The following is a 27,842-nucleotide window of genomic DNA, read 5'->3' on the forward strand; positions in this document are numbered from 1 at the left end:
TTCAATAATTTTAAAGAAATTTTTTTCTTTTAAAATTTCTGGTTTAAAATATTTTTTAAATATGACTTTAAAGGAAAAATAATTTTACGAATAAAAAATTATGTTAAAGAATTTAAAGAGAACGGACATTTGCTTTAAATTCTTAAGCATAAAATTTGTTCATAAAATTATTTTCCGAAAAGCATTAACCTTTCTTCCTCTTCTAACTGAATACCTAAGCTCCGTTCTATTCACAATGAAATTGTTACACACGCTGATTTTCCCTTTTTTTCCTCTCTTTTTTTCCTTCGTTTCCTCAGAAATAGCAAAGCAAACCTTTTCTGCCGTATTTATTATTATTTTCATTTCATTACACATTATTATAATACATTTCTGCCATGCCATGATTTACATTGTGTGTTGTTTCTCGTTCTTTTTCAGCATCGTCGTTGTCGTCGTTCGCTAAACTCTCATAATTGTATTCAAGAGCAAAATCAATATATAAACATATTTTAATGTTGTCGCTTTTTCTCCACACAAACTTTTTTTTACCATAATTTTTTGCATAGAAATTTTTTGTGTGTGCGCCTCTATTTTTATTTACTTTGCTGTTTAAAAAAAATAGTAAAAAAAGGTAAATAGCGCTTTTGACGACGACAACGATGATGATGATGATGGAGTTAACAACAAATTTATGGCGCGCGTCTGGGTTTCCGGAAAATTTGTGATTTATTTTTATTTGGTTGGAAAAGTATCTGTGGAATCAGTTAAGTCTACCAAAAGGAAATTTAATGCATTAGAGTTTTCTTAACAGGTTTTTTTATTATTTTTTTTTTCGAGAAAATTCGTAAAAATTTTGAAAATTTAAAACTTTTTAATTAAATTAAAATAAAATTTTTAATTAAATTAAAAAATTAATTAAATTAAAATAAAAATTATTTTTTTTTAAATTAAATATTAATTAATTGAATTAACGACCCATAAAAAAATCATTAGAACTAAAAAATGACAAAACTTAAATTCAAATATTAATTTAGAAAATTTTTTCAAATAAAAAAAAATCATTGGAAAATCATAAAACTTTGAAAAAAAAATTTGAAGGGCTCATTGATTAAAATCATTTTTTGACCGTTGAAGTTACTTTTGAATTTAAGTAAAAACAATTTTAAAAAATTATTTTGAAAAATTAAAATTTCATTATTCAAAAAATTTTGAATTATTTTTAAAAAATTTTTTTTTATAGAAAATTCAAGTTAAAATAATTTAATAAAAAATTATTTAAAAAATTTTGATGAAATTTTTAACTTTTTAAATTTTGCCCCAATTTTTGACTTTTGCAATAAAAATCCGACTTTATTTTTCAATAATTTATTATTTAAAAATATTTTTTTTTATTTTTTTTAATAATTTAATATTTAAAAATATTTTTTTTAGGATTAGAAGATAAAAAATTCTGTAGATGTCCCTTTGGAACGACAGGTAAGATTTACACTTAGACTATTAAAATTTTTTTTCAGGCTCAGAAAGTTGAAACCTAAAGCCAAAACATTGGTAAAAACCTCCAGGAGACGCTCGAGAAATCAAAATCTACACAAATTAGTGAAAATAACCTATTCAGCTTCAATTTCTCAGAAACACGTAGAAACATGAAAATATCAGAAAAAAGTTTTCGACATAGACATCTGGATTTCAATCATTTGAAAAAATTTATTCTCAGGATTAAATTCTTCAATTTCAACTATTCCAATTAATCTAAACCAAGCTATAAATTTTAAAAAAATTTCAACTCTCATCGTTTACTGAGGAAACTTCACAACGAAAAATCAACTCCTTGAGAAACAGCGAGACAACTTCCAAGATCGTTTTAGGAACGCTTAAAAAGTCATTTATAACAGTGTATTATTATTTAATTAGCATGACTAGATGCTTTTTCAGTGTCTCTCCTGCTGTTTGTCTATCTTGTTTCAAAATGAATTCTAAATAAACTTGCAGCAAGGAACGAAAAAAAAAGTAAAGACACAGAGAGAAGAGTTAAAAGCAAATACACTTACCTTTACATTCATTTGCATCTCGAGATGTTGCACGTCCCCATGGTCGATCGTAGTAAAACATTTTACATCTTTCACATTCTCTGCCGGCAGTGTTGTGTCTGCAATCGCATGTTAATTGTCCGTCGCGACCCTTAATGCATTTCGACGCATGCCCGTTGCACTTACATCTACCGCCAACGGCAAAGTCCGACAAGGAATATGTCGTTGCGATGGCTCCAGGATTGTTTGTTTGCTGATTTGAAGTTTGCGTCGTCACTGTAGTCGGCATCTCCTTTGAAATTATGAACTCGCCACTGTATTTGCTCTTCTGGCTCTTAAACATGGGATTTGTGATATAAGTCACGGGGCTATGCAATCGATGGAAGACAACTTTGATATCGGTCGCTGTTACCCAATCCTGTAAAAGTGGCGACGATTCAAAGTCCGAAGCAGAAGGTCTTCCTTCCAACGTACTAAAAGCTATTCTTGAACTTTGAATCCCTGACATGTCGCCTTGAATGCTTCTAAAGTGATCAATACAACGAGCTTCTTGCTCATTTTGCTTCGTAATCGTCATCTTGAAAGGTCTTCCATACAGCTTTCGACATTGGGAGCTATAAAACTGATACGGAACCCAAGTCCTGCCATAATCCATACTTTTGTAAATGGCAATGCTATCAGGTCGAATGGCATGAGGACAAAAAGTTAAACTAACATAAGTTATCTCATACTTCTTCCCAAGCGAAAGTGTTAAAGTAACATTGTCAGGCGTGACATCTGCCAAATTTTTTAATCGTGGCTCCGAACGCCAACAAGTAACGTTATTCGAATTATGAACATCCGTCAATGCGGTAGCAGGATAACTTTTTCCCGGTACAGAATTGTCGCATGAATCGCAATTTTGTCGATTCGTGCCAATGTCACAGAATTGTTGGGCGCCGCGAGACCCACAAACCGAAGAAGCTTCTATAGGTTGACCAAAAGCGGCGTTTACAAAGTCAGGCATACATTTTCGGGGGCGATTGTCGTCGTAGCATGGGTCGATAGAGGATTTTGTGAGGAAACTGTTGTAGAAAACCTTGTTGGAAGTTGTGAAGGAGGTGATTGATATGAGGAAGATTAAGAAGCCGAAAAGGAGGTTTGTATGGTATCCGTTCATGATTGTCGATTTATTTTAATTTTTTTTTTTGTTTAATTTTTTTTTCACTTTAAAGCGGCACAATTAACTTCATTTTTATCTTCAAATATTTTTTTTAAATAATTTAATTAATTTCCAATTATTTTTCATTCAAATTTTAATTCAATAATATTCCATAAAATATTCCAAAAAATTCACTTTTGATTTTTTTATTAATTTAAATTCAGATGGATTACATTTTTTAATTAATTTTATTTTATTATTCAATTTTTTTATTTTTATTGGATTCACTTTTTTATTATTATTTTATTTATTTTTAATTAATTGATCAATTTATTATTTTTTTTAATATTTTTCACTTAAAATTTTCGTAAAAATCAGTAATCCACACAGTGTTGCTGTTATTGTTATTATTATTCCCGATGTAGTCACCTCTCCACTTCTTGCATGGAAATGGTAAATAATTTTTTAATAAATAAAAAAGAATTAAAAGCGCTTGCGTGCATTCAGTACAAATGCCTTCGATGAACTGAGTGAGAGTTGTGCTGAAGATAAAATAGCGTTTAAATATCTGAGAAAAATTGAGTGCGGATGAGAAAAGAGACAAATCTACTTTTTCACGTATTTTTGTCTCTTTTTAGCATTCACGTGGTATATTTGTACGTATTTTATGAATGAAGAGCTTTTTTGGCGTAGATTAGTAGAATATACGAAATGTACGAGAAGTTGTGAATGAGGAATCAAAACAAAATGAAGAACATAAGAAAAGGAAGGAAAAAAGGGTTTGAAGTTTTTTTTTTATGTAATTTGATATATTTGTAAATATTTATAGTTCAATTGACTTAAATGCTCTTTTTATTTTTTTTTTATTTTTTGCAAAAATAATCCTCATATAAATAGGTTAAAAAGTGAAAAATAGCAATTTATGTGCTTCAAATGTTTTTTTTATTAAAGAAAAAATGAAGGATTTTGCTCTTGAAAAGCTTTTTACCAACAATTACTTGAAAACATGAAACGTTAATGGAAATAAAGAATCATAATAATTATTATGAATATGTAACTAGGTTAATTGCTTGGTAAAAACTTTTATTTTTTGCTTTCAGAGATGTACTTGACATGCTCTTGAAACGACATGTGAAAAGGAAAATTGGCTATTAAGGCACTTGTTGGATGGAAAAAAGTAGTTTAATGGGGAAAAATTATTGTGGAAGAGAAAAAAAGTGAATTTGTGAGGTTGTCCTTTAAGGAAAATTTTTAATTTTATTAATTTTCGTTAATTTTGTAAATTTTAAATAAAAAATTTTTAAAATTAATATTTAATTAAATAAATTAAATTTAATTATTTAAGTAATAAAATTCTTAATTAATTAATTAATTATTAAATTTAATTAATTTTTAAAAAAATAAATTAAATTATTAAGCATTTTTAAAAGGTTTTTTTTATCTAAAATATATTAAATATTATAAAAAAAATGATTTTAACCTTTTTGCATTTATTTTAATTTTTATTTTGAAAAAAGAAATTATTAACGATATCAAGACTACTTTTTTATTTATTTCCCTTTAATTGAATAAATCTTAACTTTTTTTTATTATTTTATAATTTTATAATTTAAAATTTTTATTTAAAACAAATACTATTTTTTAAAATTTATTTTAAATATTTTAATTGAAATTTTAATTTAATTTATTTTATTTTAAATTGTATTAATTTAAATTATTTAAATACATAATAAAAATTAAATTAAATAAATAATTAATTATTCAAAATATTATTATTAAAATATTATTTTTTAATTAAATAATAATTTATAAAATAATTAATATGAATATTTTAATTGATTTTTAATAATTTTAATTAAATTTATTCGAAATTTTATTTTTTTTCTAATGTTAAACAATTTTTCGGTTAATTATTCAAATTCATCAACTACGCAGCCACTTACAATTTCATACTCCTCAAAAAACCCCAAGCCAAAAAAAAAAAATCTTCACACATCCCAGTGAGAAAAATCAAAAAATAAATCAACGGAAATTTGCGCTAAACAAGTCAAAAGACAAATTTTTCCAATTTTACCACTAAAAACGCTTAAATTTACCTTTCTGAACACATTAAAACCACTATTTTTACATTGCTGAGCAACAAAACTATCAAAAAAATGTCACAGACAGCCACAAAAAATGCAATTACCTTGAAAGGTTCCGCCGCAATCATCTCCGAATACTTGAGTAAGAATTTTTGTTTTGATTTTTTTACCCGCAATTTCTCATACTTTAATTTTTTTTCAGAATATGGCATTAATTCCATCTTATTTCAACGCGGCATTTATCCAGGAGAGAGTTTCACGAACGAACAGAACTACGGACTCACAATTCTGATGTCAACTGATCCGAAAATTAAGGATTACTTGAATCAGGTTCTTAGTCAACTGGAAGGTGAGAAATATTTTATACGAGAAAATTTTAAATTTTTATTTAAAAAAAAATATTTTTTATTCGAAAAAAATTCAAAAAAAAAAAAAATTAATAAAAAAAATAAATAAAAAAATTAAATTAAATTAATTAATTTATTAAAATTAGTTATTTTATTAATTTTATAAAAATTTAATTTTTTATCAATTATTTAATAATTATAAATTTTTTTTTTTTAATTTTTTATTAATTAAAATTATTTTTTTTAGATTGGCTCAGAAACGATCAAGTTGAACAAATTTCGATGATAATCAAAGATGTTGCCCATGACGAAATTGTCGAATGTTGGGACTTCAAAGTTACACCGGAAAAAGTCTTGGAAGAAGCGAAAGATGTCAAAAAAGTCACTTCCGATAAAGATTTGAAAAAAATTCAAGCGGAAATCCGGGATGTTATGCGACAAATCGCTGCCACAGTCTCATATTTGCCACTTTTGGACTGTACTTGCTCGTTCGACGTGTTGATTCACACAAAAGAGCTCATCGACATGCCTTCGGAATGGAGCGAAGCTAAAGCCGCCGAAATCAAAGACAAACAAGTTGTGTCCCTAAAATCTTTTTCCACGGGTCTACAGAAAATGGACACTGTCGTCAGTTATAAAATGATGGACTAGATTTTTTTCCGTCAGTTTTTTTTTTTGTAAATTATCGTTAAAATTATTCGTCAGTGCTGTGAAAAAAAAAATACGAAAAAAATGTCAGAATCATCAGTTTATTTGTTACTTTTTTGCTGTTTCATCATCAAATATTTTTCTCATACAAAAATTAATTTTAAAATTATTTACGCAAAAAAAAAATCTATTACAAAAAAGCATTACCAATGAAAAAAAATAATAATAATAATTAAAATAAATTGTAATTTAAAAAGCTTTCTCTACACAAATTAAATTAAAAATATGTTCGATCTCATCTTCGCATTCGTCCAATCATCAAAATTTGATTTATTTGCCCAACAAAATCTTTCTGGTAGCGCCAAAGTTCTGTCCAGATTGAGATGCTCCCTTGTTGGTTCCAGCTTGTAAGCCGATGATAGCTTCGCCAGCACGGAGTGTGTCTTCGGAGAAGTTGCGGCGATTTTCTTGCGCTGGAGGGGGTCCCAAGTAAGGTCCACGGAATTCAGGATGACGGTAGCACTAAAATTTAAAAATTTTGGTGAGTATTTTGAGGTTTTTTTAAAAAAAATTACTTACAGCACGACCAATAGCGAAGATTGTTTGACTGTGAGATGAAAGAAAAAATAAATAAATTGGATTAGGTAACATTTTTAAAAATTTTTTAAATTTTTTTTATCAAAAACTTTTTAAAATAAACTTTAAAGTAATTTACAAAAGTCACAAAATGAACAGAAAAATGAATTTTCTCAAGCTAAAACTCACTTTAAAATTTTTTGAGGCACATTTTGAATTTTGGTCATTTTTTTTTAGTTGAAAATAATTTTCAATATATTTAAAAATGATTAAGGCCGCTTCAAATGAAAATCATAAATAAAGTCCAAAATTTTTGAAAATAAAATGGGGGGGGGGCAAAATAAAAAAAAAATTTGAAATACTTATTTTCATACAAAATGATAAAATTTTAGCAATTTTTGACCGTTGATCAACATTTTTGTTGTTTTTTAATAATCTTCTTTGAAACTTTCAAATTAAAAATTGATTTAAGATCATTTTAAGTTAAAAATTGAAAAATTAAAATTTCATAAAAAATAACTGTCAAAAAATTTTGAAAAAAAAATTCAGTAATTTTATGAAAAATTTTTTTTGGAGAAGAAAATTAAAGTTAAAATATGATTTTCAAAACAAAAATTAAAATAATTAAAAATTTTTTATAAATTTTTTTGAAAATGTCTTGAAAAATTATGAAAATACAACAAAAAACGATCAATTTTGATGATATTTTTAACTTTTTTTTTATTTTGCCCCATTTGATTTTTGACTTTTGATTTTCGTTTGGAGCGGCCTAAATTGGGCTTCAAAGATGGTATTGAGTATAACAAATATCATGTAATTAACTAATTACTGGTCTAAAAACATTCAAAGTAGCCAAAAAGTGAAAACTATTATTTTAACCTTCATTTGACCTTCATGGTCATAAGGAAAAAAACTGCCTTTTAAGAGCATTATCCCTTTTTTCTAATAGTTTTTCGTATTTTATGTTATTTTTTACGATAATTTTAACAATATTCTCGAAAAAATAACAAAAAGTAAGAAAAATGCTAAAGAGCTAATATTTGAAACCCTCAGGTTCTTAAAAAGGGAAAAAGGGCATAGATTCATCCACAACTATAATTGAAGCTACTTTGAGAGTAAATTTTGTCAAGTATTGGAAGAATATTGGACGAAATTTGCTCTCAAAATAGCATCAATTATCTTTGCTCAAAATTATTTAATGAGCTTCGTTTGTGACTTTTGAAATTAATTTAAAAAGAAATTTAAAATTAATTTTGATAATTTTAAATGATCTTTATAAGATAAGAAATATTTAGAAGGTCGATATATTTTAACGGAGATTCTTTGAAGAAATTTTTAACTTTTAATAAAACTAACACAAAACGAAAAAATATCAAAGGAATTGAAGTTTCTACCTAACCTTAAAAATATACCTTAATAAACCCTCCAAGTCTTATAAAGAAAACATTTTACCTCATGATCATAAAAAACTACAATAAAAGGTATTTCCCTAACAAGCTACGGTGTTCCTCATTCCCAAAACTCATTTTTACGATACCGGTACACCAAGTACACACACACACCCTCACTGTCATCTACACTATCTTACCTACTTTACAATTAATGTCAAAAAAGGCAAATCCTAAACTCATCTCACCAGGCAACCATAAAACGCAACATAACTCGACCCAATCACCCTTCGCATCACACCACTTCTTAAGCGCACTTAAATCCCAATTGAACCTGTATTTCTGCTACAGGCGATAAGCAACTTACGTGACAAGGTTGATATTCTTCTTTTCAACCAAATCCACAGCTTGGAACAAATCAACATCGGCTACGCCATACGCGATACTTGCACGTTGGAATCTGCAAAGGAAAAATTTTTGCTGGGTCAGTTTTTGTCAAAAGATTTAAAAATTAAAAAGTACAAGATTATAAAATTTAAACGAATTATTTCAACGTACAGTACAATTAAAAAAGTATCAGAACGATACTTGGCAAGTACTTCAACATTTCCTGTACACGTTTACACGTACAGCCCATGCGGAGAATTGGCGGTCATTTTGAACGTACGTACCGAATGCCTCTTTCGCGTGATGCTGCCCTATTCAATTATAGGAATAGATGTTCAATGTTCCCATTTATTGATGTACTATGGGAATCATGTGAACCAGTGAACACACTTTTCACACGAAAGTAGCGACGACGACGCGTCGTTCAGATCAGCGGCATAGGATGCGATGCGATTCGTGAGAAAAATGACGATTGGATGGCATCCAAATGGTTAAAACGAGTGTATGTGCAAGCATTAGGTTACTTTTGTTTGACAGCCAGCAGCTTTCTTCGTTCGCCGATATAATATTTTGTGAAAATTGTCAGCCGCGATGAGGAAACGTCAGTTCTTTCAACAGGCTACCATAAATGACCGGATCGTGATTTCGTGGAGCGGCGATGTTTTTTATTTACTTTTTCATCGTCGTCGTTACTATTTGCGTAAAACACTTAAACTTCATTATGATAATTAAGTGAGGAGAATAAAAGAATTGTTTGAAATTTAATAGGAACCAAGTATTGAATAGGATGCATTTCTATTGTTGTGACGTCGTTGTCTCTCTTTCGTCGAGTGTTAGACGCACACATATGCAGACAATTTTCTACATTCTATTCTACGACAAAGTGACGACAACGACGACGACAAATGTGTGTTTGTGTCTATATTGATAGGGGACAAATGTTTACTCATGTTCATCTTTTTTGTACCTTGGTATTGTAACAACATGCATGTAGAACGCATGCCCATTATCCACTTCTGCTGCCTTGTTCTTTGAATAGAAAATTTGAAATGAAATGTATTCCTTCTTCTATTCTACTACAATTCGCGCAACACACCTCATGTGTTTGCCTTCAGCATTTTTCGTTCTTTCGAAAGTAGTTTCAATTTTTAACCATTTACAATCTACGGCGAAAAAGTAATACTCGTCGCGTGATGTCGTAGATTTTCGTAGAAAGCATCGTAAGGGGTTTCTACAAACTGCCAGCCACACAAGTTTCTCGCCAAAAACCAATACGATTTAAATTAGTTAGCTCTGCATCGAAAAAACCAAAAACGTATGAGGGCAGCATAAGAGAAAGCAATGCCGATCGAGTAGCGACTCGTAGCGAAGGTCTGTACAAAAGAACAGTGAAAAGGGAACATCTCACGTATCTACATGATCGAAACAAGATACATCTCCAAACAGCATGTGTGTATGTTGCGAAAGGTGCGACTTGTATCTGCGGACAACTCGAATGGAGGAGAGGATTGTGAACGTTTGAAGTTTTTTCGATTTTGAGCCGTTACTTTTCTTTTTGAGGGTAAGTTTCATCATCATTAATACTTTTATTGTACAATTTTTAAACTATAATGCACTATTTGACATACCTCTTTAATTTTTTTAGTGAATTTAAAAATCGATTAAAAAAATCTTTCATATTTATAAAAAAAAATTAAATGAAATTTAACAAACATTTTTGATAAAAATTAAAATTTCTCGAAAATTTAAAGTTTTTTAGAAGCTTCTAAAAGAATTCAAAAAAAAATTGTAATTTTTTCAAATCAATTTTAATATTTGTGAGTATTCTGACATGAGACTTGAAGATTTTTTAACACTAAAAGATTCTTAGACTTAAACGAAATTTTAATTAAAGCTTTTAGTACAAAGTACAGTGAAAATTCTATCATAGGGCAACTTTGAGTTTGGGTATATGTATTCTCTAATAGGGCATAACAATTTTTTATGAAATTTCAGCGAAAATTTTTTGTTTTGAGGTTATTTTAACTATTTTCAAATATTATTTCCTATTTCCAACGAAACAGACTAAATTTTCCAGTTACAAACAAAATTTGATATATCTTGAAACAGGCTTGTATGATTTAAATCAAAGATTTGAAAATCAAAAAAGATTTGATTTTTGATTTGATTTGCAAATTAATCAAAAATTTTTCAAAACTGAAATTTATTTGATTTGAAAATTGATTTAAATCAAAATTAATTCAATTCAAATCAAAAAAATTTCAGTTTTGAAAGTTTTTTGAATTTTTATTGATTTGATTTGAATTAATTTTAATTTAAAACAAATTTCAAATAAAAAAAAATTGGTTTTGAAAAATTTTTGATTGATTTGCAAATCAAATCAAAATTCAAATCATGATTTGATTTGTCTCTTAAAAAAATCAAATCATTTTTTTGATTCTTGATTTTGATTTAAATCATACAAGCCTGTCTTGAAAAGAGACTCTAAGAGACTTAATTTAATAGAAAAAAAATTATTTTAACAATAAATTTCAATTTTTGCAAATTTTGTTCAAAAAAAAATTTAAAGAAGTCAATTTTATAATATTTATATAAATTTTTCCGTTACAGATCAAAATTTAAACAAATAAAGAATTAAAGCAAAAGGAAATTTCAAGCTTTAAATAAATTTATTAAAAACTTAAAATTAAAAATGTTTTATTAAGAAAAAAAATAATTTTTAATATATTTTTCTCATTTTTTTTTATATTAAAAAAAACAATTTGAATTTCATTAAGATTAAATTTTAAAAAAAAAATTCTTATTCCACGAATTCCTTTTATTTTAACCGCCATTAAAAACGATCAATTTAAAAGATTCGCACACAAAGAGAAAAAACTGAATGGTTTCATAATTTTGTACACCTTCTACCAAGATGCCATAAGTAAAGGTACACATTTCGTTAAATACCACACATTCGCCGCCCATAGATGTTATACCGCGCGTACGTACAAAAAGACACGAAGGCAAACACAAAAAAAAACCCGCCAAAACCGAGAGAAAAAAAAGTATAATAATTATACCTAATATGCGAGCAAAAGGCAAAACCGAGGTATTTGTATAATACTCCGCACGGAGGCAATCTTACTATATAATCGTAAAAATAATAATACTAATCGCAGTAAAATGCAAAATGAATAAGTATCATCATTAAAATTGACAATTTCATTACTTCATCATACTAGGAAAGCATAAGAAGAAAAATGCCAAGACATCCGAATAGTTGGAATTGTTGAAAATGTTGGTTCCCTCCGCGTAAAAGGTTGTGTGTGTTCTTTCATCATCGATGCTGCACGACAAGTACAATGCATATATACGTCGATTGTTTACCGAGTGTAGTGAACTTGTACGACGATGACGTGAACTTGGCATAGAGAGGAACAAACAAACAAAATACTTACTGGTTCAAATTGTCCATGAATTTATAATCGCCTCCCGAGGTATTGATTTTGTTGATGGAGCCGGGTGAGAGTTTGCTCATGAGTTTACACAAAATAACCCCATTGCGGAGGGCATCTTCATAGCAAAGGTTCGAGGGGAAAGGTTCTCCAATGATGGTTTCGATCCAACGTTGGGCTTGAGCTTCTTCGTTGGGGTCGCGCTTTCCAGCGATCTGAAAAAGGTAAGAAAAATAATTTATAAATCTATAAATCAATTCAAACTAAGCAAACAGCTGTGATTCTCATCATTACAAGTGTTTACATTTAGAATATTATTCAACATGTTGTTTTTGAAGAAAGTGATCTCTCCCACACATTTTGGTTTCATTATTTACAAAAAAACGAAATCTATTACAAAACAAGAGTTAATCGGGCAAAGATCTCATTTGAGAGAAGCAGAATTAACTGCGAGAAAGTGTAACAAAAAAATGACACTGCACACCTGTTCGTGTGACTCTTTGACTCGAAAGATATATCGACGAAACGTTCATCGTTTAAAAATATCACCAGAAAATGAGAATTGCAGCCAAAATGCATAAAATTAATGTTGTTTTGTTACTTTTTTAAACGTTTTTAACTACTTCCAATTTTCGTTTCTTTTAGTTTTAATTATTTCCTCACAAAAAGGAGGTTAATGTCTTGAGGAAAAACAATTTTTTATCAACAAGTTAAAAAAAAATCTTGTTTCCAAGCGACTTTTGTTCCCATTTAAATGAATGATTCGCGAAACGTCCATTCATTAAAAAAGAAAAACTGCCTCTAAATCATGTTTCTTTCGGCGTTTTTCTTCTTCATAATAATAATAAATGCGTAGAGTAGGAGGAAAACCTTCGATCATCAAAACAAATCGTGAACACATTGTAAAAATTCTGGACGTTGTGATATTGTGAATGATGTGTGAGAGGAAAAAAAACATAAATAGAAAAATTGTTTACACAATATTTGAACACAATATAAATTAATAATAAAATGCGTGGTATTATCATAAAAAATATACGGTTATAATAACAATGAATAGAGTCAACAAACAAAATTTATGTTGGAAATTCGTGAAAACACTTGTTGACCATCGATTTTTAAATGAAATTTCGAATTATCGAATGATATAGAATATTATGCAATTTAACCTTTTTTTAAATTTTGGTAAGTTCATGAACTATTAAATTTGTATCATTTATTAAAGGTAAGTTATTTTAATTAAAATTTAATTTTTTAATTAATTTTTATTCTTTTTTAGATCTCGATTGTTGCTCGATCCCAAGATATTGGAAGATGGAACATTAAATTTAATTTGAAAAATAAAATATTTAAGAAAAATAAAATTTGTTTTAATTAGTTGGATATCCTATCCACTAGACAATATGGGAAAATTATGAAAATCTACTGACAAGTTGATGATAAATTATTACTTAAAAATACTTTCTGACTACATTCTGTAGTTTGACATTTTTGACAAATGAGTAACTTGAGAACCAAAATTTCATAAATTTTTGTGGAATATTTTGAAGGCTTTCCATACTTCAGTAGCCTTATCAATTGTCATTGTTTTTTTTTTCTTGAACAAGGTCGCCTTGTAAAATCATGACTAAAGGTGACTCACACAAGTCATCTAATATTTTTTAATAAACTGTTGATTCATGACTTTCAAAAAAGATGAAAAGTTTCCATGTCATGTCACTTTCAACATGACATCACAAATTTTAATTTTTCATTCCATTAGAAAAATTCCGTATTCCAGTAATTTCGTTAAAAATATTATTCAATCCAATAAAAAAAATCGTGCATCGACAAAAATACAAAGTTACAGATTACCTCAAGAAACCCACGTCTGATTCCAAATCTCACAAATACATTAAAATTTGCTCTCAAGATACCGCCGATTCTCAAAACAAACACCCAAAATATTGTGATAGAAGCGAAAAAAAAATTTAAACTAAAAGAAAAGAGAAGATTTTCCCTTTCATTCAACCACACAAAAATTCTCTCGTGTATGTTGAATAATTTGCCGCTACATTTTTCCGTGTAGAAATTTTCTCTTCATGTTCCCGCAAATTGATTAACAGAGAGATTTGTAGCAAACATTAAATATAAAAATATAAAATAAAATTAAAAAGAGAGTGAAGAAAATTTTGTCAGTTCAGTATTTTAAATCATCTTATCTAGTAAAGACGCGAAGAACCAAATATTCTCGTCTCTTATTTTTTATTCTAATTTAATTTATTTAAAAAAAAAACTTTAATTACAAAAAATGGCGGTAAGAAGGATTTTTTTATCCAACAAAATATTTAAAAAAATATTAAAATTATTTAAATCAATAAATTTGGAAAAAAATATTTTTTTAAATAATAAAAAAAGAAATTTGGTGACAGTTGTTTTGTCTGTCTATTTTTATATTTAAAATTTATTTCAAAATTAATGAACTTTTTTTTTCGATGTTTGATAAATAAGACAACAGTTGCACAATTTCCACAAAAATTTTTATTTTTTTTCGCATCAAATGAGGTCATGAAAGATATTTTCAAATAATTTCTTCTAGAAAATTCTTAATTTTTATTAACTTCGTTATTTTTTTTCATAAATAGAATTTAAATAAAATTTTTGGACAATTGAAGGTCATTGCCTTGTTCATGATTTTTCATCTAATTACTCATAAAAGCATACAAGTGTTTTTTAACAAGTGAAAAAAAATTAAAAACCAGATGTCTAAACTAAAAATATTTCTATATGGACAACTTTGTGAAAAAATTTTCAAGTAGAGGTGTCAACTAAAAGTCTCAAAATTCTTTTGATGATCACCTGTGCGACAAAAATTGCTCATCTCTTAAAATACTTTGTGTGGGCAATAACTTTGCAATTACCCATAAAAACGTTTAAGCAATTTTCTCTTGTATGTAATTTGTAAGTTGGACAATTTTTTGTGGTTTTGCCAAAAATTTTTTCTATCATCAATCAGAAGATCGCCGACAAAAATATGTCTGGAAAGTAATTAGAGCTCAAAAGTTTCGTTTTTTTTTGCGATTTGAAGACATTAGAGGTCATTCCCTCGGTCAGTCTATAGTCATCTGGCAATTTCATGACATAATAATAATAAATTTGAAATCGGAACAGATATCGTTTATTTACATAAAATGAAACATTTGACGTCATTCACAGTTTTTCCAATGTTTTGCTTTGCTAAATTTAGAGATGATTAAATAATTTTTTATGGTTTTTTATCGAATAGCCACGCAACAAGGAACAAGAACAAGAAGTCCTCAACTGGATCTTCAACGTTTTGGGAGAACCCGTGCCAAGCGGCGATTATGAAGATATCTTGAAGAATGGCGTTGTTTTGTGCAAATTGATGAACAAACTCGCCCCCGGATCCGTTAAGAAGATCCAAGAACGCGGCACAAACTTCCAACTTATGGAAAATATTCAAAGATTCCAAGCTGGCATGAAAGCTTATGGCGTCCCACAAGAAGAAATCTTCCAAACTGCCGACTTGTTTGAGCGTCGTAACATCCCCCAAGTCACCCTGAGCTTGTATGCCCTCGGCAGAATCGTAAGTTGATCAATTTTTGTATAGAAAATCTCTTTTAAAAAATGAATTTGAAACAGACACAACTCCATCCCGAGTACAATGGACCCTCATTGGGACCCAAAATGGCGGAGAAGAACGAACGCCAATTCACCGAAGAGCAATTGCGTGCCAGCGAGGGACATCTTAACCTCCAAATGGGCTACAACAAGGGAGCTTCCCAAGCAGGACATGGAGGTTTCTCCAATACTCGTCACATGTAAAGAAGCCATTTTACATTTTACACTAAATTACACTTTTACACTTGACACCCACTCACAAATACACAAAAAAAAATACATTGAACACTTATTTATTACAAAATTCAAAAATAATTGTATTATGTTAGCGATTAACTTTGTCTAAAAATTTTCACTTGTTTAATAAAATTCTTCTAAACTAAACAAAACAAAAAATTGGATTTCCAATTCCTCAAAAGAATAAATCGGAAAATATCACAAATCACAATTAATTAAGAAATGCCAACATTTAACCTGTCATTAAACCGCAGATATGCCATAAAAATAATAATAATGGCAAATCTGTTTATTTTTCTATAACTACATGCAATTCAAATTACAAAATTAGATTTACTATAAAATACGAGGCTTAGATACTGAATACAGTGCATTGAATTGAGTTTCTTTATTTTTAATAAATAAAAATAATTATTAAATAATTGATGGCTTGTAAAATATTTATGATATGCCGAGAGAGACCTGACGGTATTACTTATAGGAAATGGTCAAGGTCATTGCAGACTTGTAGTTTGTTTTTTGCAGTTATTTAATAGAATAGAATAAGTGATATATGGAAGTTTAATGTAATAGAAAATTAATTTGCCTACTTGGAAGAGATCCTTAAATTAGTTGAGGTTAAAGGTTGATATATGAAAAATTATATAAAGTATGAACTAACCAGTTACGAGACTTGTTAAGTTATTAGTTAAGTGATAATAGGTCAAAAGTGATTTTAATTTTTTTTTTATTACAGTTAATGGCTTGTAATAGATTTGAAGGACATTTTTCATGTAAAAAATGTTTAGTTCTTGTTTTTCATTTTTTTTTAATAAAAAATTAAATATTTAAAGTTTTTAGTTTATATAGACTTTAAAAAAAATTAAATTAAAAGAATTAAATGGTTTAAATAATGGTAATTTATATAACTAGGTTAGTCAATAGAAATTTTTTTCAAAGTTTTGAGTTAATTTTTAAAAAATTTAAAAAGTGAGCTTTTAAGAATAGAAATCCTTAGATTCTTAAAAAATTAAATGGATTAAAAAAGTTTCTACTCTTAAAGTAGCTGAACAGTTTTGTAAAACTGTAGAAACTATAAAAAATTTTTAAAACTATAATTCTTTAAAGAAGGTAATGTATCTTTATATTTTTTTAACATTCGATTAAATTTAACTTTTTTTTTAGGTCAACATGGAAGAATAGATTTAATGGAAAAAAACTTCAATTTTTACTTCAAGAAAATCGCAAAAAAAAATGTTGAGATTGTACCAAATTAACTTAAGAATCAATTGAAGATATTTAAATAAGGCAAATGTTTGAACTTTGTTTGATCAGAAAACCTCTGAAAATGGAAAGAATTTCCAAAAAAGTTATTTTTGAGTTTCAATGGATTTACAAAGATCCAACTAAAAATGTACTAAAATTTGAACTTGAGGATAATACAATACAATATTTTTATTAACCAGGACTTAAATTTATACAATAAATGACATTAATTAAAGGGACTTGATTACTAACTCATCATAACATCTTATATATAAATTAATTAAGAGTAGATTTTTTCTTATTTGACGACATTAAATTCATTATTGGATACACTAACAACTACTTGAGGATAAATCATGAACACAACTGATCATAGAATAAGAACAAATCAAGGAAAATGTAGCCAATACCTTTTTAAATGGAACATTATATCAAGTCTCTTATTCACCGAATCAACTCATCTGATCATCAACATCATATTTGACACCGTCTTTAACATCATCTTTGATCATGGAAGCCATAATTAGCAGCCATGGCTGATTTTCAAAACAGTTTTTTAATTAATGATCCAACTGAAAAAGTTTCAGGATACGATTTAGATAGAAAATCATGGACGAAGTTAAACCGAATGAAACCAATCAAGGTAAATGTAACTACTGTCTCTTCAAATGGAAAGTAACTTCTGACCCGAAATGTGATTGTGGTGCAACCGAACAAACGATTGCACATATCATTATGTTTTGCCCAAAGAGATTCTTCGAAGGAAGCTATGAAGAGTTACATAATCTGTCGAATCGAGCAAAGAAGTACCTAATTAATCTTGATAGGAAGTTTTGATATTAAAAAAAAATTAATTCATACGAAATACCGTAATGTAGATAATTCTTATGGATAAAAATAATCCGTTCTATTAACGAAAATAGGTTTTGAAATTCGTTCTATTAACATTTTTACGTAAACATTTTGAATTTTTAACGGAATTTCAAAATTTTTCAATATTTTTAACAAAATTTTTGAGAATGTATTATTTTAATGAATTTTTATCAATTAATTTATTGATTTTATGACAAATATTTTAAAATTTGTCTAAAAAATTGCTAAAAAAAAATCCAAAAATTAATGGAAAAATATTGTTCTATTAACTTCAAAATTGATGTTCCATTAATTATTAGCAATTTTTGAATTCGTAACGGATTTTTTTCCATAAGAATTATCTACATTACGGTACATATAACTGTTGTCATTTCCTCAATGAAGTTTAATCTATTATTAAAAGTCCCAATGTGACTATGGGATAACCGATTTGAGTAGTTAAGCCTAAAAAAGTCCAAAAAAAACCTAAATTTAAAATTCTAGAACGAATTCCAGTGTTTCTATGCATTTTTAGTGAGATTGGGTATGTCAAAGAGATACTTGAATATACCCAAATGCACTAAAAATGTCTAAAATCCGTTTGGTTCGTTCTAGAATTTTAAATTTAGTTCTTTTGGAATACTTTAGGCCTAACTATCACAAAAACAACAAAAAATCTAATGCCATTTATTTTTCGATGAAATGCTGAAATCGGGTTATGGCTTTAATTGGTATCATTGGACTCGTTAGGGTCTATGCTTTGAAAAACCCTAATTTTAAAATTTTTCATCCCCTTTTACAAGAGTTATAGTTAAAAGTGTCGGATTTTCATACAAATTTTCAAAAGAATGAAGAGCTTTAGTTACTTGAATGAACAGATCCTTATATAATTCATTGTGATCTCCTGCTTTGTAAAAATCTGTGCTTTTGTGGAGTCCCTTTAAAAGTTTATAAAATTTTGTATGTAACTTAAGTATAGCCATTTCATGTAAATTAATTCGATGATTCTTATAGATCATAAAAAAATTCTCAACCCCTTACGAAACTTCAAGAACTTTAATTTGCATTTAATTCATTTAATTATCAGCTGCAATTTTAACCTCATTTTCATCTAAATGACCATCTCTATATAACAAAGTTACATCAAACTTAAATATCGTAAAAAAATCTCCGTCAATGAATGAATTAATCTTGATATTTCTCACACACAAGTTCCTTCGTAAAGTAGCTTCCGTAATACAAGCCTCTCAGAGTTGAGTTTTTTCTCCAAACTAACTTCGCTCGTCGTCATCGTAAACTACCACCTCCTATAATTTTCAAGTTGCGAGTATATTAGTGACCGTATGACTCGTAGCGACTTGCATGTGTTCAAAAGTGCATATCTATTTCCACTCGTCAAAAAAAAAATATTATATATAAACTAGAATGTTGTTTGGAAAAAAAATTAATCAGTGTCTAGTTCTTTCGGAGTAAACTTAAACTTAAAGCAAAGTACTGCGGCTCATTAATTTGTCGTTCGTTTAAAAAGTTTTTCTTATTCAATTTCCATTACAATTTAAGTAAATAACTGTAATTAACTCTCGAGAGTGACTTTTACTTTTTTTTAATACCGCGCGCATCTCAGATTTTTTTTTCGCATTATCCAGTCAGTCACTCCAGAGTCTAAACATGCAATTTTCAAGCTTTAGTAGTTTAGTGATTTTTTTATTGTTAGCCGTGGCGGAACAATGTAACGCTGCTTCGAAATTTGACGTGAAACGTAAGTTTTTCTTTTTGTGGCTTTGGATTAAAATCGCAAGCAGCGCAGAACGTATCATTTACATTTTGATTGAAAATTGACATGCGATGCGTCGAAGTGTCTAGAAAATTAAAATTAAATGCAAAAATTTCTTCCGAATTTGCATAAATATACAAATTGAATGAAAAATCAGCCAGCCGTTGACGATCGATCGATGATTGGCAAACGCATTGCGAAACGCGCGCGCTGGTCTTGGCTATTTTTAATATAACTGGTTTTATTTGGTTTTTGTGCCGTTTTGAGATTATTCACTTCTTTTTGGATAACTACTTAGCTACGCATGAAAAGTCATCGTGCTGCGAATTGTTTTAGTGCATGGAAATTAAGGGCTGTTGAACCTTATTTGAATATGTGGTTTAAAAAAAATAATTATGTTTGCATATTAACGGATGGTTTTTAACAAAAAAAATTCCTGAAATGCAATTTTTAATGAAAATTTTATTTTTAATAAAAGATACAATAATTGAAATTATTTAACGTTAATAAGTTATTTTTTTATTGGATTTTAAATGAAAGTAAAAATTTTTCAATATTTTTAAATTTAACTTAAAAATTATACCTACAGTAAATTTTTTTTTTCCTCAAAAATTTATTAAATTTTTTTTTTTATTTTTTTTTAAATTTAATTAAAAATTTAGTAAAAAAAAACTAATTAAAAAATTTAACTTGAATTAGCAAAGAAGCGATTTACAAATTTTCAACTGTAATTTTTTGAGTTGATAAGAATCTATAAATTTCAGTTTATTTTTATAGAAAAATATTTTTTTTAATAAATCTTCAACTTTTTGTGTACTTCCTTTCAAATTATATTTTTTTTTGTTTAAAAAGTTAAAACATATAACTTATTTTTTTAAAACTTGAATTAGCAAAAAACGATTTAAAAATTTCAAATGAAAATTTTTCAAAATTGACAAATATTTAAAAAAATAATTAAATTAATAAAAAATAGATATAAAATAAAATTTTAGTCATTTAATAAATAAAGATAATAAAATAAAATTTGAGTGAAAATTTTAAGTATTTTATGATTCAAAAAAAAAAAATAATTTATCGTTATTTTATTAAAATTTTTAATGATTTTTCTTTAACTTAGACAGTAAAAAAATTTTTTTTTTCCTCAAAAGTTTATAAATTTTTTTTTAAAAATTATTAAATTTAAAAAATTTTATTTAAATTTAATTAAAAATTTAGTAAAAAAAACGTTAAAGATTTTTCTAAAGGTTTTTCATATTAAATAAATGGAAGTGTACATTTTTTTTAAAATTAAATGAAATTAATTAAAATTTATTTAATTTTTTTTTATCAATGCCAAGTTTTGACAGAAAAGTTATTTACGATTTTTTTTTATTAAATCTTGCAAAACAATTTATTTATTTTTAATAAAATATTAAAACTTATTAATAAAATAAAATTTAATTAAAATTAAATTAAACATTTTAATAAAAAATAAAAAAAAATAAATTAACATTTTTAAAAAGAAAAAATATTTTATTAAATTAAAAAAAAATCAATCTTATCGCACTAAACGCATTTTTTTTTTCAATGTTGCTTGCAAATCGCAATCGCATGTCCATATTTGAGGTGAACCATGAAAAATACCGTGCGCTCGCACACACAAGAATTCGCAGCATAGCAGCGTAGTTCCATTTAATAACAAGAAATGTAAAATAATAATAATAAATCAAGAAATCGCATGTCTTGCATTTGATGCAAGTGCCCGAATCGATGGCAATGTACCACTTTTCATTACGCGCTTCATGTGTCTATTTACACAGCACTTGTCGCGTATATTGATCTAACTTGTGAACTTGGAAGTTTTGTGTCTTGCGAAAAAAAAAATGGAAAATTGCGTAACTTTAATATGAATATAATTTGTCGTCGTCTGACGCGGCACGAAACGAGTTTAGATTGCGCAGAGAATTGATTTTTTTTTGTTTTTATGACTTTTTTTAGCGGAATTTATCAAAACGTGCCGATTTAGTGATCCGGAGTTTATCAAATGTTCCACGACGGCAGTTCAGGGACTCTTTGATGAGTTAGTGACAGGTAAAAATTTAACTTTTAGATTTGATTTGAGATTAAAATATTTTTTTTTGACAGGAATTGAAGGTCTTGATGAAATTGGAACGATAGATCCACTGAAACTCGGGAAAATTAGGATTTTACAAGGAGATGGACCTGTCAGTGTCAATGCTTCATTGTCAAAAGTTACCGTTACAGGATTTGGCGCCGTTAAAATCGTTGAGAATATGTAAGTTTTCTTTAACTTTTTGAAAAATTTGAGAAAATTTTAGATTTTTGTCTGTACTGTCCGTTTGTCTGTCTGTAACAGTTATTGAGGAGTACACAATTGTGAAAAATATGAAATATATTTACAAAACTTAATTTTTTCACATTTTTGTACACCTTAAACGACTTAAAATGCAAATTTTTAAAATATTTTGACTAAATTTCAGCCAGTAAAATAATTTAAAAAATTTAAAATTTGACAGCTGTCAAAAATTTCATTTAAAATCAATATTTTAAAGGGCTTTAAAGTCATTTTTGTACCAATTTATGTCAAATTTAGCTAAAACTTCTCAATTACAGGCTCAAATTTTAAAATTATTTTTATTTTTTTTTTTTAATTTAAATTTAATTTTTAAATTAATTTATATTGATATATTTTTAAATGGATTTTAAAATATTTAAATAAAATTTTTATTTTTTTTTTTTTTTAAAATTTTAATTTTTTAATAAAAATCCAATTTTAAAATAAATTTTAAATTTTAAAAAATAAATTAATTAAATATTTTTTTTTCAATTTAATATTTTTTTTTAATTTTAAAAATTTAAATTAATTTTTTTTTAAATTATAAATGAAAATTAAAATTTTATTTTAAAAAGCAGAAATTTTTTTTTTAACGAAGAAAATTAATTTTTTAATCAAATTTTAATTTTTTCTTAATATTAAAAAAATCCAATTAAAAATAATTTTAAATTAAAATAATTATTTAAAAATTAAAAAAAAAATAATTAATTAAAGTTTTTTTCAATTAATTAAATAATAAATATTTTATTAATTAAATTAAATAATTAATGTAAAATAATAATAAAATTTAATTTTTTTCTCCATAGAGTAAACAGCAAAGACTTCAGTTGGGACACAAGAATCCTCCTGCCAAAGATGAGACTCGAAGGAAATTACCACATGCAAGGCAGAATCCTCGTAATTCCCCTAAATGGCCACGGAAAATGCTGGTTTGAGCCTTGTAAGTTAATTTATTTCCCTTCAAAAATTTTTTTTTAAATTTTTCTTTAAATTTTCAGCCAACATGGACATCCGAATGCACACAAAAACCAAATTATATCAGAGAGACAACCACATTTTCTACAACGTAACGAGCGTCAAAGTGCAATATACCATTTCAGGGTTAAGATTACGCTTGGATAACTTGTTTGAAGGTGTCAAGTTATTGGGTAAGACTTTCAATTTCCGATTGAAATCTTCATTAATTATCAATTTCCGTTTGATTTTTTTCAAATAGAGGACAGCACAAATCAATATTTGAATGAAAATTGGCGACCTGCATCGGAAGCCTTGCGACCAATTATTTCAAAAACTATCGAAGATATTTTGTTGTCCATCATGCAAAAAATTTTCCACAATTTGCCTGCGGAATATTTCGTCGCTGACTTGCCATGGCCCAATGGAAACCCAAATACGACGAATTAACGAGAAACGGACCAGAAATAAATTTAAAAAAAAAATGTTTGAATCAATCATCACGTTTTTCTTTTTTTGATTAAACGCTTTTAAAATAGATTTCCGTCTTGTCGGTTTCCAACTGTGTCAGTTAAATTTAAAAAAAAATTAAATTAAAAAAAAAATATTTATAAAGCGCATCCCGTGCATTCATTTCCATATGGTTCATGTCTTTGCCTCGATTTTCGATTTTTTTTTTTTTTTTTTTTTTTTTTTTTTTTTGAATGAAAAAATAATATTTTTGTTATCGTCGTAAAATTTCACGTGACGTCATTGGAAAAAATTCTTTTTCTGAGTGAGTGAGAAAAATATTTTAATAATAAAAAATGAGCTCATGATCGCAAAAATATAAAAATAGCCATTACGAAGAAAATGACGAAGAGAATGTCGATATGATGAAAAAGTGGTGATTAGTGTTTTTTTTTGTTTTTTTTTAAGGCGAGACGAAAAGTAACAAACAAGAGGGGTCAAAGTCATATCGATGGAGACGACTTGTATTTTTTTTTTCTTTTAATTTTTAACGTAAAATGGCTTCAATTAATGAAAACATGAGTCTACTAGTTCATTTGTTCAAAAATAATTACTTGTTTATATTAGGCACTCGACGTTTTTTTTTTGTTATTTCGTAGGAAAAATTTGTTGATTTTAATTTTAATTACGTTTTTTTTATGCGAGGCGATTTGCCAAAAAAGCAGGTTTAAATCGTGTGTTTTTAATGGTAATTTTCTTTACAATGTCAATGTTTTGCGATTTTTATTGCTGATATAAATTTTTGAGATTTCTGGAAAAAAAATTCTTGCATGGTTTTTGCAACATTTTAATGATTTGCTATTTTTGTATTTTTAATTTGAGGCAAAAAATAGTATTTATTAAATATTTTAAATAACTATTAATTTAATTAAATTATTTAAATTAGAAATAAAAATATAATTAATTAAATTCTTTTTAAATAATTAAATAATATTTTTTTAAATTAAAATTATTTTTTTAAAATAAAAACCAATATTTTTGTAATAGAAAAATTGCTTTAAATGAAAAATTTAATATTTTTCATTGATTAAAAAAAATTAAATTATAAAATTATTAAATAATAAAATATTTTATTTTCTGGAGATTAATAAAAAAAAATAATTAAGTTTAAAAATTAAAATTAAATTTAAAAAAAATATTATTATAATTAAAATGTAACTTCTTTAATGTAATTTTTAAAAAATCATTTAAATTATTAAAAAAAATAATTTATCACTCAATTTTTTTCCAATATAATTTAAAATATAAATAATTTTATATTTTAATTATTATTAATTAAATAAAAAAAAAATAATTAAATTTTTATAATTAATATATTTTATATAAAATTATTATTTTATTATCACTCAAAAATATGTATTTGATTAATTTAATTTGAAAAATTAATTCATTTTTAAAAGAAAATAAAAAAACAAAATTTCATTAAAAATTATTATTTATTCTATTGATTAAATTCTAGATTTTTTTAACCTCAAAAAATTAAAAAAAATTATTTTTTTTAAAATTTCTTGTAACGAAAAATTATCATAAATCATTCACAATTATAATATTTTCACTCCAAAAATAAACTGAAACGTTTTCAAAAATTACATCAGCCTCGTGAAAAAAAATTATCTTTTAAATATTTACACAAAAATGATTAATTTCCCGTCACAAAAACAACAAAAAGCATGGAATCACCCGAAAAATTACACATGTTTTCATTTAATTTTCCATTTATTCCACAAAAATTTACGAAAAACAAACATTTTGTGGGCGTATTTTCATTTCATCTTAAAGTAGTAAATTAACGCAGCGTCATCAGACCCCAAAAATAACTTTTTTTATTAAATATTTTTTTTTTATTATTTAAAATATTATTTCATTTCACCCAATTTTACAACGATGAGTAACTCGTTGACGGCTTATTATTACAGAAAACGACGTGTTACAATTTTATTATTTTTTTCGTCGTGACCATGACTAAGTGAGTGATGGACCTTCTATCGGGCATTTTTGTGTGAGAAAAAAAAATTTTGTCATGGAAATTCGGTGACATTCTCCTTGAGACTTGTTTATGTTTGAAATATTTTTAGAAAAAAACAAACAAATTATTATTGGAAAAATGTGGGTTAAAAATTCGTTTGATCAGCGTCAATTAAGAATTTTACAGAAAATTCTTGATTTTGTTTAATAAACATTTTTTTTCTGAAGAATTTTATTGAAATTAAAAATTTAAATTATTTTTTTTTTTAATTTTTTATAGAAAAAATTAATTCATCAATTAAATTTAATTAATTTTTTAATTTAAATAATTTTTTAAAAAATTCTTTTGCAAATTTTTAATCAAAAAAAATTATTTTTCATTGATAAAAAATCACTTTTCAACATTTTATCACTCAAAAATCTTTAAATAAAAATTTTTGCGTCACTTGTTTTTATCATTTCATCAAAAAAAAAATCGCATCGTCACAATAACAGAATAAATAAACAACAATGAATCACACTAACCTGCCACAATGGTCTGCCAGGCATTTTCTTTTATTTTTTTTTTCTTTTAAAATTTAATCACAAAAAATATTTTTTACAAGTTTTTATTCCGTTTTGGGATTTTTCACAATTATTTTAATTTTTTGCTGCAATCAGAGCACTTTTCCGACCGTTTGAGACAAACAAACAAATTTGAATGGAAGATAAACGTGAAATATACCTGATTTTGACTCATTTAAAAAAACGTATAAATGTGCGCTCATTCGTACAGCGAGATGCCGCGAAATCATGTGTTTCATGTAAAAATGTAAAGAAAGCGTGGAAAATCTTACCAATACACGTCTTCTGTGTGATATATGAGTTAAAATACACGGGGCTTTTTTAAAGTGAAAAATTTAAAAATATAAAAAAAATAAATTAATAAAATTAAATTTAAAAAAATTAATTAAATTAAATTAAAAAACTAAATAAAATTATTTTTAAAATGTAATTAAATAATTTTTAAATAATAAATAATTAATTAAAAAATAAAAAAAAAATAAAAATTAATTAATTAATTTAATTCTTTTTTTATTTTTAAAAACTTTTTATTTTTTTTTTAAATTTAATTAATTAATTTAAATTATTTTCTAAATTTAATTAAAAATTAATTTAATCTAAATTTAATTTTAAACTTTAATTGAAATATTTTTTTTTCAAATATATTTTTTTTATTTAATTTATCTTTAAAATAATTTAATTTATTTTTATTTAATTTAATTTTTTGACTTAATTTTTATTTTAATTTAATTTTAAAAAAAATAATAAAAAAATATTTTTAACGAAAACTCATCAAATTTTTCTCCGTGTACGAAAAATTTAAATAAATAAAAAAAAATCTACATACATTTTTAATCTCCACGAAGCGAATATAATAAAATAATATTTTTTTTTTGACATGAAAAATCAACAAGAAGGTTCGTTAGACTTGAAGACAGACATAATGATCAATGTTTAGATTTGTTCAAAGTCTTTTTTAATTATCATCAATTAATTCGCAGTTCATGAAAAATATTTTGGTCACATTTTTCTTAGTCCATAAATACGAGAATTATCTAAAATTAGATTTTCGTTGCGTATTTCGAAAGTTATTTACGGGCGACAACAACAAAGAAAAGTGAGTAATGTAATTAAATTTATACCTTTTCGAAGCTTCAGGTGTTTTTCGGTACGCCGCGCCGGAGAATGCCAAGAAGTATGATGAATCGCGATTGTGGAGGCGTCAAAATGTATTTTCGTTCAGGGTCTTGCAAAGTCATTGTGGTTAGTTGTCGATATTTTTGTGATTCGAGAGTCAAGGGGTGGTTGAGATAATTTTTTTGTCATGTAACAAATTTTTTTTTTTCAAATTTTCAGAGATAATTTAATAAATTTAAAGTTTTTTTTGAAACTAATTTTTAATAAAAGTTTAATATTTTTAAAAATTATTATTAAGGTAATTTTTTTTAAATTAATTATTAATTAATTTTTTTTTAAATTATTATCTTCATATTTTTTAATATTTAATTAATGTTTTTTTAATTTACCTAAAACTTTTTAATTTTATTAGAAAAATAATATTAAATAAAATATTTTTTTTAATTATTTCAATATTAAATATTTAAGAAATTAATTAAAAAAAATTTAAAAAATCAAATTTCGCAAAAAAATAATAAAGGTTCAGCATTAAAAAATTAAAGAATAAAAATACGATTATAAAAAGTTAAAAATTTAAATTTTTAAAATTGCTTTATATTCGCTTTTATATATTTTTTAGGAAATTTTCTGAAGGAATATTTAATAAAAGTGA

General features: G+C 26.2%; 5 protein-coding genes across 5 annotated transcripts in view; 3 read left to right on the forward strand and 2 right to left on the reverse strand.

Annotated features, from left to right (window-relative positions):
- LOC134834037 (netrin-B-like) overlaps positions 1-3,238 on the reverse strand; it is a 29,059-nt gene extending 25,821 nt beyond the window's left edge. Inside the window, exon 1 of the mRNA XM_063848553.1 lies at positions 2,031-3,238. Coding sequence (XP_063704623.1) covers positions 2,031-3,168 — 1,138 coding nt within the window. The 5' untranslated portion in view covers positions 3,169-3,238. The remainder of the gene's footprint in view (positions 1-2,030) is intronic.
- A 1,929-nt stretch (positions 3,239-5,167) lies between these two features.
- LOC134833222 (mitotic spindle assembly checkpoint protein MAD2A) lies at positions 5,168-6,390 on the forward strand. The gene is made up of 3 exons (XM_063847470.1): positions 5,168-5,376; positions 5,437-5,583; positions 5,829-6,390. The coding sequence occupies exons 1-3, from the start codon at positions 5,307-5,309 to the stop codon at positions 6,230-6,232; spliced, it is 621 nt and encodes a 206-aa protein (XP_063703540.1). The 5' UTR covers positions 5,168-5,306; the 3' UTR covers positions 6,233-6,390.
- On the reverse strand, positions 6,312-26,192 carry LOC134833223 (muscle-specific protein 20-like). Its single transcript, XM_063847471.1, has 5 exons — positions 26,036-26,192; positions 12,021-12,232; positions 8,561-8,653; positions 6,809-6,836; positions 6,312-6,751 (listed from the first exon to the last, which is right to left on the reverse strand). Exons 1-5 carry the CDS (start codon positions 26,057-26,059, stop codon positions 6,560-6,562), a joined length of 549 nt encoding a protein of 182 aa, XP_063703541.1. The 5' UTR covers positions 26,060-26,192; the 3' UTR covers positions 6,312-6,559.
- Positions 14,200-16,629, forward strand: LOC134834567 (myophilin). The gene is made up of 3 exons (XM_063849292.1): positions 14,200-14,313; positions 15,283-15,603; positions 15,660-16,629. Exons 1-3 carry the CDS (start codon positions 14,308-14,310, stop codon positions 15,840-15,842), a joined length of 510 nt encoding a protein of 169 aa, XP_063705362.1. The 5' UTR covers positions 14,200-14,307; the 3' UTR covers positions 15,843-16,629.
- On the forward strand, positions 19,437-23,549 carry LOC134834732 (protein takeout-like). The gene is made up of 6 exons (XM_063849486.1): positions 19,437-19,731; positions 21,724-21,816; positions 21,871-22,021; positions 22,888-23,021; positions 23,080-23,229; positions 23,298-23,549. Exons 1-6 carry the CDS (start codon positions 19,641-19,643, stop codon positions 23,483-23,485), a joined length of 807 nt encoding a protein of 268 aa, XP_063705556.1. The 5' UTR covers positions 19,437-19,640; the 3' UTR covers positions 23,486-23,549.
- Positions 26,193-27,842: the final 1,650 nt, after the last annotated feature.

This window comes from Culicoides brevitarsis, chromosome 3, assembly GCF_036172545.1.
Source record: "Culicoides brevitarsis isolate CSIRO-B50_1 chromosome 3, AGI_CSIRO_Cbre_v1, whole genome shotgun sequence".
NCBI lineage: Eukaryota > Metazoa > Arthropoda > Insecta > Diptera > Ceratopogonidae > Culicoides > Culicoides brevitarsis.